The sequence below is a fragment of the Thunnus albacares genome, chromosome 12 (genome assembly GCF_914725855.1).
Source record: "Thunnus albacares chromosome 12, fThuAlb1.1, whole genome shotgun sequence".
NCBI lineage: Eukaryota > Metazoa > Chordata > Actinopteri > Scombriformes > Scombridae > Thunnus > Thunnus albacares.
In genome coordinates, this window is record NC_058117.1 from 31,101,215 (window position 1) to 31,112,688 (window position 11,474).

At 39.1% G+C, this 11,474-nt stretch overlaps 1 protein-coding gene across 1 annotated transcript; it reads right to left on the minus strand.

Moving 5' to 3' along the window:
* Window positions 1-421: 421 nt before the first annotated feature.
* LOC122994482 (immunoglobulin kappa light chain-like) lies at window positions 422-10,711 on the minus strand. Its single transcript, XM_044369195.1, has 5 exons — window positions 10,579-10,711; window positions 10,163-10,486; window positions 2,991-3,044; window positions 1,187-1,486; window positions 422-1,069 (listed from the first exon to the last, which is right to left on the minus strand). The coding sequence occupies exons 1-5, from the start codon at window positions 10,619-10,621 to the stop codon at window positions 843-845; spliced, it is 948 nt and encodes a 315-aa protein (XP_044225130.1). The 5' UTR covers window positions 10,622-10,711; the 3' UTR covers window positions 422-842.
* Window positions 10,712-11,474: the final 763 nt, after the last annotated feature.

The following is an 11,474-nucleotide window of genomic DNA, read 5'->3' on the forward strand; positions in this document are numbered from 1 at the left end:
ATACATTACTCAATAAGTTTAAACAAATAGATAGAAATAAAATGGTTAAAATTGATATTGAGTTGTTGAACATCCTAATAATAATAATAATAAAAAATACATGACTTGTAGAAAAGACAGTAGAGTCATTATAAAGAATGAAGTAGATTTTGATATTATTGATATTATTTTTACTGAATACAAAACACAAACAAGCATATAATTGATAATTGATTGATTTATTGACTGGGACATGTTGCAGTTTTAAACATTTAAGAAGCACTGGACCAGAGTTAGCTCGAGGCTAATTAACAGCACAGCTACACACAGCACATCACATACACAATAAAAAGATTAATAATGCAAACTTGTCAAATTAAAAGCAAGACTACCTGCGCTAATGAGAAGACCATAGATGGAGTTTAGACTCAATGTTCACACAGCTGATTGGTCTTTAGTAGAATTTTAATTTTTTAATATATGATATATATTTACAAAACAACATAAACATCAGATGTATTTATGAATAGAGCAAAGAAATGTTTCTTTTTCAGCAAAAATACAAGTGCACATATGCACATACACATATGTTGATGTGAACCAAGTTAATTTTCTCATTAAAAGTGGAATTAAAATAGAGCATCAAGATATTAATATTCTACAGAATTTATACTTAGTAACTGTAAATATACTGTATTTATGTGTATGTGTTTGTATTTATAGTTTTAAGACAACTGTGTCTTAACCGTAAAATTTACAACCAACCACAACACGTCATAAGTGACATTTGTGAACACTGATCAAAGTGATTAATGAGATGAATTGATGAGATGTGATAGTGAGAAAAGGCGAGCAGAAAACAGTCAGTCAGCATGTGTGCAGTTGGTGGACGGTCCCTTGTTTCTGAGGATCATCAGCAGAGAGAGTCCACAGCAGTACACCAGACTCTTCACTATCAGCACTGTGTACAGCACACAGAGCAGCTTCACCTGGTACTGAGACGGGACAAGAGCTGCTGGTGGATCTGCTGATGGAGCTGGTGTTGGAGATGCTGGTGGAGCTGGTGTTGGTGGAGGAAGAGTAGAAACATCTGAAACAGAATAAAGTTAAAAACAAATTAGTCAGTCCTCTGCTCCTCTGCTCTCTCTGACAGCGTCTCCAGATGAAGCTGAATCACTGCTGAACACAGTCACCAAGCCTTCATTACCTTGTTCTGTTTGGTCCCTCACTGTTACCCCCTCGTGCTTGACGTAGCAGCGGTATTTATCTGTGCTGTTCTCTTGCTGATGGAGCAGCAGGATGGAGGCGGTGCGTCCCGGCTCTCTGAGCTCCAGCTGCTCTCCCTCAGCAGGGGGCAGATCCTCCAGCGTGCCGTTCTTCTTCTGTCTTTTCCAGGAGAACTGGACCAGAGGAGGAGACATGGCTGAGGCCAGACACAGCAGGGAGCTCTTCCCCTCCAGGTTGGCTGCTGGGTACACGCTCACCACGGGCTTCACTACCTGCTCAACTGAAGTTTGACAGCAGCAACAAGCAGCACAGACACACATTCACACAGTCAACAGCAGCTTACAGCACTGCACTGCATTCAGTCTGATCCTGGAAACTACATGATCACTAAACTACTCATCAATACACCACAAACATCATCTACACTGATACATATTTTCATATATGTCTTCATCTAGATAAAAGTTCAAGAAAAAGATGAAAAGATGACAACACAAAGTTCTTTTCGCTAATATTTAAATTGTTACATATAATTCATGAAAAACAATGTCATATAAAATATAATAAAATCACATTTGTAGAATGCAGAATATTAACCTTCATCATAAAATAGGAATAAATTGTGTCTCCTATATTTTATGATATATATCACTAAACTTTATGCCATGCTTCATCATACATGAGATTGAAAAACTATACAAATGCACAGCAATACATAAGTACAGTATGTAATGTATCAATCAGTTTTCTTTAAAGTGCAGTATATATATATATATATATATATATATATATATATATATATATATATCTATATATATATATATATATATATATATATATATATATATATATATATATATATATATATATATATATCAACTGGTATCACCACATACATGTCTGCGGATAAATAACCAGAAATAACACAACAAAGATGACAAAGATAATCCAGTAATACATAGTTTGTCCACCAGACAGCACTAACAAGTTTTCAGCTGTAAAATATCCTGCTTATTTCACACTTTGGTCACAATTCTTTTATAATAATAATTTAAAAAAACAAATATTTAAATTTTGTTTAATATAATACATTTTTAACATTAGTCAAGCTGCATTTTATATCATATTAAATATATCTTATAAAAAACAATATATTTACCTCCATATATACCATAACACCACATACCATAATATATCTATGATAAAATACAATATATAAGTCCTAATTTGCTGACATTAAATCTGTGTTCATACTTTGTACTTTCTGTCCATGTTGATTAAATTAGTGATTGTAGTTTCCATTGAAATGTAGTAAATGAAATGACGGACTGAGACTGAGAGCTTAATGAAATCAACTCTGAATCTGTATGAGACTGAAGAATCCTGCTCATCAATCAAATTTACTTAAATTATCTCAAGATTGTGTATAAAAAGTCAACAGATGATCAGAGCAGGAAAATCTTCCACAATCATTCATCTAGAATTTAATGTCTTTCAGGAGAGAGAGAAGAAGTTTCATTGAACAGCAGCTGATGAGAATACAGAATGAAATTAGAATATCAGTGCTGAGTTTCTCTGAGTATTTGGAAGAGTTTAAAGATTTTAGTTTCCAAGAAACATATGAAGACAAACTCCTTTCTGATGCTTATTTAATGATAGAATGGTTGCACAATGAATTCTCTAATTATTATAGAAAATTAATGTGTAAATCCTCAAGCAGCAGAAAATAAACTTAAATACTTGTGCAATAAAACAACTGAAGGAAAATGAAAGTTTAGTCTTACCTACATACAGTTTAGTTCCAGAGCCAAAGATCATGACGTTCACAGTGAAAAACACTGTGACAAAAACCTGTTTGCTGTTGAATGTGTCAGCTGAGGCGAATAAATCCAAATTATTAACCAGTATCATATTTCATCTCCATGATGTGTTTCTCTAATGTTCATATCAACATGACTGTCTCTTCTTTTGTTGTATTTCTCTTTATTTCAGCTTACTGAGGTAGAGAGAGGCGGGATCCTGCTATATTTCTAATCAGTCCAATACATGAAACATGTTGTCTGTCAGTTTAATAAAATATGATTTTACATCGGTAGCTGTGAAAATTAAAAAAAAAAAAAAAAACAAACATAAATACAGGATATAAAATTCAGTCGCTCTGTAGCCTGCAATGGTAAAAAGTGTCCTCCATAAGAATCAAAATACTCTTCCTGACTTGTACTTTATCCTCAGACTGTCATTTGAAGTTAGAATCCTTTAGATTTTGGTCCTTGTTGATAACTTGTGTTTACTGTTGGTAACAGCCAGTGTGTTATAATAATACATCTACTGGAGCTTTGACAGAAAAGCCTTATCAACCACTGGGGGCAGCAAACACACCTTGTCACTCTGTCAGAAATGAATGAATGAATGAATGAATGAACTTCATTTATATAGCACCTTTCATGCACAGAATGCAGCTCAAAGTGCTTTAAAATTCAGCAGCAAGTTTAAAAAAAGACAAGTTTAAAACTGTACACAAGGAGGAAGGGAGAAAATAAGAACAATGAGTGTTACTGTTTATAAAATACCATTTACATAGTTTATTTGGAAGGAAAGCAGGGACAGTACATATATAGTAATTAAATACAAATTAGAGAAAATCATAAAAGATTAAAGCAGAAAACTACAACAGCATATTAGGGCCATCATAAGGTAAAAATGAGCTTTGGGAGGGAGGGTAATATTCTGAGAAAAATCTCACAAATTCTCGGAGATTAAAGTTACAAATTTGCAAGAAAAAAACTTGGAAAAATAGTCTTTTATGATCTGTCATATTTCTGTAAAAAACATGTACTGTACTGTATACGGATGAGAAAAACAGGGTGATGTTTTCACAGTGAACTGGTATAACAGTGTTGAGTTAGTCAGAGAGTGACACAGGCTAAATACATGTTACAGTGCTCTCACATGTGCTATGAGGCAGAATATATAAAGCTAATATCTGTAACATTAAGGCATGTCAGGTTAACTATGGATTTCTCTTAGCTAACAGACCACTAGCTAACATAAGAATGTTAGCACACTTCAGAGCAGCCAGAAATCGATGTGAATAATTTAAGTACAAAAACTAGCTTGGTGTCTGATTAGTTAGTTAGTTATTAGTTAGTTAGTTATTTTCTTTACAAAAGGGAAAACTGCTACCTCAAATAGAGTAACATAATGGTGTCTGCAACAGTATCAATATTACTGTGATTTTCTACAGTAACATATGGTTACTGTGACTTTCTACAGTACACACGCACACACACATACACACACACTTACACTTGTATATAGGTACACTTAGCTAGATTAATATTGTGTGTTTTCCTTTTACCCTTTGTTAAATAAATGCTATTGGATATACCTGTTGTCTGTTTTAACGTTGCACAAGAATGAGTTTTGCCAACCTCTGCTCTGTAAAGAACTTCAAAATCCTTCAACCTTGATTAGCTATTTATGTGGTAATGTTGTTTATACTTATTAAGTTAATTATTACTCAAAGTTCCAAATTGAAAGATTAGTACACTTTGAGACTGAATTGGCTATCTTTTTTCTCTGACTCCAGGGTGGTGCCTGGTCATTATTAATTCTTATTAATAATTTTATTGATTTTAGTAATTAATAATTATCTTGATAATCATTAATTATTGCTGATAGCCAAAGTTGTAGCCAAGGCCCAACAGTGATTTTCTACCGTAACATATGGTTACTGTGATTTTCTACAGTACCAAAATAGTTACTGTGATTTTCTACAATAACATATGGTTACTGTGATTTTCTACAGTACCAAAATAGTTACTGTGATTTTCTACAGTAACATAATGGTTACTTTGATTTTCTACAATACTAAAATAGTTACTGTAATTTTCTATAGTAACATATGGTTACTGTGATTTCTTACAGTACCATAATGATTATAGTGATTTTCTACCGTAATGTATGGTTACTGTGATTCTCTACAGTAATATATAGCTACAGAGATTTTCTACAGTACTTAAATTGTTATTGTGGTTTTCTACAGTAACATATGGTTACTGTGATTTCTTACAGTACCATAATGATTATAGTGATTTTCTACCGTAACATACAGTTGGTGTGATTTCTTACAGTAACATAATGGTTACAGTGATTTTCTGTGGTAAAATATCGCTACTGAGATTTTCTACAGTACGAAATAGTTACTGTAATTTTCTACATTAACATAATGATTACTGTGATTTTCTACAGTAGTGTGTTCACTACTGTGATTTCTACAGTATCATTATGATTACTGTCTTTGTCGGCCTAATACACAGTATTATAATGTAAAAATATTTACAGCAATTAACCATGCAGAAATACAGCAAATTACTGTGGATTTCGCAGCCATTTCTTACAGTGTACCTAAAATATCTGTAATAAACCAACATCGTTACTTTTTCTTAACTTAGATCATCCAGATACAGTGTAATTACTATTTCAGCTTTGCTAGATATTTGATAAATTCAGTAGATATATATTTTTATGGCCATATTTTATAACCCGACTTTGCAACCTGGAAGAACCACAACTGTGGTGCTGATTTGTATCAAGCTGCATGGGGCAGCTCTGAGGAATTGTAGTTTTTGAAAAAATATTAGTATTTTTCCTTGAACTGGAAGGTGTAAATACTGAATTGAGAGTACATTGAGGAGTTTAAGAGGATGATAAACACATTTGTGTAATCAGATATTAAATATCTAATTGTTAAATAGTTGAAAATTAATTGTAACCATGTTTTACCCATATTTGACAGCACCCCCAATTGTTGACTATACTCGCATGGTAGCATGTTTGAGGTGTATTGATGAGTAGTTTAGTGATCATGTAGTTTCCAGGATCAGACTGAATGCAGTGCAGTGCTGTAAGCTGCTGTTGACTGTGTGAATGTGTGTCTGTGCTGCTTGTTGCTGCTGTCAAACTTCAGTTGAGCAGGTAGTGAAGCCCGTGGTGAGCGTGTACCCAGCAGCCCACCTGGAGGGGAAGAGCTCCCTGCTGTGTCTGGCCTCAGCCATGTCTCCTCCTCTGGTCCAGTTCTCCTGGAAAAGACAGAAGAAGAACGGCACGCTGGAGGATCTGACCCATGCTGAGGGAGAGCAGCTGGAGCTCAGAGAGCCGGGACGCACTGCCTCCATCCTGCTGCTCCATCAGCAAGAGAACAGCACATATAAATACCACTGCTACATCAAGCACGAGGGGGGAACAGTGGAGGCCCAAATAGAACAAGGTAATGAAGGCTTGGTGACTGTGTTCAGCAGTCACCTAACTGTGACTGTTTTCAGCGCCTAACGCTAACCCGACGCATGCCGCGCACCGATGACGTCACCATGCTGACGCTGCCCGCTACAACGGAGCCCTGACTCTCCAGCTCCAGCCAGGGCACACTCCACTTTCTTTTCTTCTCTCCTTTTTTTAAATTTTATCTTCCGAATTAACCCTTCATCCCATTTTCCTGCTTATTTATTAAGTGCTTGCGTAACTCCATGGTTCATACTAACTCACTTTTCTGTTTTCATGTTTCTTCATTAACGCTTCTACTTCTCTTCGGGAACTCTCACCCTCTTCTCTCCAAACAACGGGCCATCGATCATCCCCAGCGTATCATACACGCATTCTACCCGACTCAGACACCACCTCCTCGTCTCAAAAGCCGTGCTTTTCCCGCTCCACACAGCCTCCAGCTCATCACCGATGTATCCAGCTGCTCACCTCCAGGTTCCCTGCCCAACGTCTCTGATACGGGGCACACCCACGGCACCACACCGCCCACTACAGCGGAGCAGCGGACGGCTCCCACATTTGCCGAGGGCCAGGTCGAGCGACCTCATGCCCACAGCCATACATGCATCCCCTCATCCTTCATCCCTCGACCCTTCATCCTTCAACCCCCATCACTATCATCTCTCTCTCCTTTCCCTTCCTTTCCTCCCTTTCTCTCTCTTCTTTTCCTCCCTTTCTCTCTCGACCAGTATGCTAAATATTTCCTTCTTCCCCCATCCCTTCATCCCTGGACCCTCATCCCCTCATCCTCACACCCCCAACCCTCTCCCTTCCCCCTCCATCCCGTCCCCCTCCCCTCATCCCTCTAACTCTATCCTTCCTCCTTTTCCACCCTACTTTTACCCTCACCCTTTCATTTTTCATCCTTACCTCCTTCACCCCCCCCCCCCCCTATTTTTGTTTGTTCTTTTTTGTTTGTTTGTTCTGCTTGAGGTTTCTTCCCGTTAAAGGGGAGTTTTTCCTCACCGCTGTCGCCAAGTGCTTGCTCACGGGGGAATTGTTGGGTCTCTGTTAATTAAAGAGAATGGTCTAGACCTGCTTTACGCTAAAGTGCCACGTGACGACCTCGTCGTAATTCGGTGCTATATTATAGAATTGAACTGAGTTCCCCACCCTTCATCCCTCCAACCCTCACCCCTTCATCCCCCGTGCCTCCCTCCAGACTTTCTATCTTTTCCTCCTATATCACTTCGGCTTCCATCCTCCCATATTATCCATAAAACAGCATCTTTTCGTTCTTCGCTTTCTAGCCCCAGCTGACATGGCCCACTCAAATCCATCCCTTCTCTTTTCATCCATTCTACCTTCATCTGAATCTCAAGGCACCATGGAGGGTGCGTCCTCACTCTTTCATTGCCGCCAACCGACTATATAAAATGCTTCAACACAACGAATCATCTCCAATACAACCATTCATCATCAATTCAGTGCTCCAGTCAGCCTCTATTCCCCCACCACTAGTTCATGACATCAGCGGGCCACGGAGCTTCCTTCTTCCGACTCACTCCATTCGGTTAACTCCAAAGAGCCATCCAGACCATCAGTTTTCCTTTAAACGGTTATCCCACAGTTCGCACTCAGCCCCCACACCCAACCATCTCCCCCTTTTTCCCCCCTTCTTCGACTCCCTTCATGCAGCAGGCTTTGCAGGTCCTGACAGTCTCAAGCCCCATCACAGGTTACTAAAGTCTTGACAGCTAAAGCTCATCGCAGACCACGCACTTCTCTTCTCACCTCCGACGGCCATCGTACCCATCCAGGTGCATCACGCCTGTCGATACCCATGTACAGTATCATTCCTTCATTGGTGCCTATGTTAGGTGCAGTGGCCCTCAGAACCCCACCAAGCACGGTCCATGACACCACTATATCATAAAGCACTAATTGCCATTAACTCCAAAGAACCATCTCAACCGCCAGACCACCCATTTCCATCCATTTCGTACGTGATTGTCCCACAGTTTCCACCAAGTCCTGACACTCGACCCTTCCGGAGACAACCACATTGCCTGTTCTCGCAACATACAGCTGCACTGACTCAGTGTCTCTCTCTGTTTCCGGGGTTACAGCAGTTTAGGTGGTTCACCTCCAGTCGGCCACCTCAACTGACGTTCTACAGCATGCAACGACGTCTGATATTCCCATTCATTCTTCGGAGACAAGGACGCCACTCCCAGACACCCTCATATTTAACCTTAAGCAAGCAAACCAACCAGCTTGGCTTCTCTTGCCCCACTTTTCTTTTCACGTAAATTCTTATTCGAGCCTTCAGAACAATTCAAACCTACATAAACCAGAGGCTAGCCCACCACGCATATCCACAAGACCCGCTCTCCACCGCCAAACCAGGCGAGTTGCCACATATTCCTGGTTGCAAACCTGCAAGTTTTGCACAAGTCGGCGATTTCTCCAGAACCATACTCCAGCCACATTCTTGAACACATCTCCGCATTAAGTTCTTTTTGGGGGCTCTATCCAGGCGATGGACCGGAGAGACAGTTCCCCCACTCAGAGTCTCAAACTCTCCCCCTGTTCCCTCCTACCTCCCTACTGTTGGCAGTCGTCGTCCAGTCGACATACCATACAGCCATCATCGTCTCTTAACCCTCCATTCTATGTTCCTCAACTCTCACACCTCACCCCTTTCCTCTCCCCATCACTTCATCCCTCCATCCCTAATCCTTCATCAGGTTCTCCAACCCATCCATCAACATATCAGCTCTCTTTCATTATTTCAATTAAACTATTGAAATCTAATGTTCTCGGTGTGGTCTCAGTTAGTGAACCTCCTTAAGATAAGGGGAGCTGCGTCGTCATGGTTACAATAATAAACACATGGTTAAAGTTAGGAAATGATGGTGGTCGTGTTAAGAGAAACAAACAGTGTCTGCTGTCGTTTCTCTTGTGAAGACAGTCTCAGCTGCTCACAGAGCAAAATCCATTTACATTTACCACATTTCTGTTGAGGGGAAATTGTCATAAATCCAAGAATTGTGTTGAATCTTTTACTAAAGTGAAATTATCTGTTGAAATCTGCTCAAAGATGTGACGTGAAGAATGCTGCCTGAAGGCTTTTATTGTGAAAGAGACAGGAAGTGTTTTCATTAACTGCAGATTATTATTGTGAAGGAGGAATGAACTTTATTCCAGCAGCAGGTCAAAGAAGACCATTTTTATCTTCATCTCAAACTTTCAACTCTGTCAAACATCTTTTTCTATTTATTATTTTCTCAATTTTTGTTATTAAATCAAATGTTAATAAAGTTTCACTTTTGATCTCTCCATTATTTGTCTCTTTTATCTGTGTTATATTGTTGTTTGTTTGTTTGTTTGTCTTCATCTTGTTGTATCATTGTGCTTCTGTGTTGCTCCTTTGTTCTCACTGTGTGGAACAACAGGAAACCTGCTGAAATAGCTGATAAATAATATCAATGAAATATAATGTTTAAATCAAAATCCTGACACCAACAGACAAACATTTAGTCCTCAGCTCAGTTTGTTTGTGACTCTGGCTGAGATGGAGGTGAAATATGTGAACCTGGGCTGTGGTTTACTGCTCTCTTCCTGTCACAAACACTGTTTGACATCTGTTCATCTGGAGGTTTTTGTACAGGCTGCAGGGATCATTTCTCACTGTGGGTATCATAGTTATAACAGGAACAGTAGTAGGTGGCTGAATGTGAGGGTTGAACTGTCTGGATCTGCAACTCATAGACGTTTTCATTTTTTACAGCTGAGAAATCATCTTTCTGAGGATGATCGTTGTTTGAATAAACTTTGTCATTTTTCATGTAAATACTCAGAATCCTTGTGAATGTTTCTGTGTCTTTCTTCTGGTACCAGTATACATATGTATTACACTGGTCAGTTCGTCCACAGCTGAAGGAGACTTTTTTACCAGCTCTCCTGGTCAATGTTAAATCTTTCTGAATCAGGTCTGCTGCCATGGCAACCAGCGCTGTAGAGAAACAGACACACAGATGAAGGTCAGTGTGACAGTGTTTGTTAAAGGTTGAGTTTGTTGGCTCCTGATTGGCTGGAAACACTCACCTGAACACAGACAGCACAGAGCAGCAGCTGGGAGGAAAAGCATTTTGTGCAGTGGTGTTTCCTCTGGTGAACCTGGGGAGAAGTGGCGCTCTGATGCAGCTGAGGCCAAACAAGGACGAGCTGTGAGATCAGACGAGGGTCACGAGGTTTCTAACAGCTCCTCAAACCTCCCATCAGCCCCTGCGGCGGACAGATAAGGCTGCTGCTGCTGCTGCTGCTGCTGCTGCTACTGTGTGGTTTTCCACTGAGTGGAGGAGCAACAGGCTGCACACAGTTACCATGGAGATGGACGTCACTGACACATCACTGTTTGATTGTTCACAGGTGTTAATGTGAGAATTTATCAGCTCTATTCAAATATTTACAATCATTACAGCTGCATTTAAAAGAAGCAGAAACACAAACTCATATTAGTTTAACAGTGAAAGTGATGGAGAGCAGAGACAGACTGATATTATCTCAACTGGTTTTTAAAATGATTTGACTCTTATTTTTTAATCATATGTTTTCCTCCACGTCTCTGTTTCTCTGTGTGCTTCACTTTCACTTTCTTCATCTTGATTTTAATCTGGCAGCAGATCAAAAATCTGGGACACAACAAAACACAAAAACATTCATGGAACCACAAACACGTTCAGGTTGGTGGTGAATTTAGCAACACAGATTGTTCTCTGTTGTTTGTAGAACAGATGTGATGAAAATAAAAAAAAACTACAAATCCACAAAGCTCCTCCTGAACTGTGATTTTAACCTTTAAATGTTCCCCTTATATTTATTTAATCCACTTTAATAAATGAATTGAATTTCCTGCATCATCTGATGGTATCATGCATTCATTGATGCTCTCTTTTAACACTGAGTTTAGACACATTTCCTCAAATTTCATTCTGACAGAT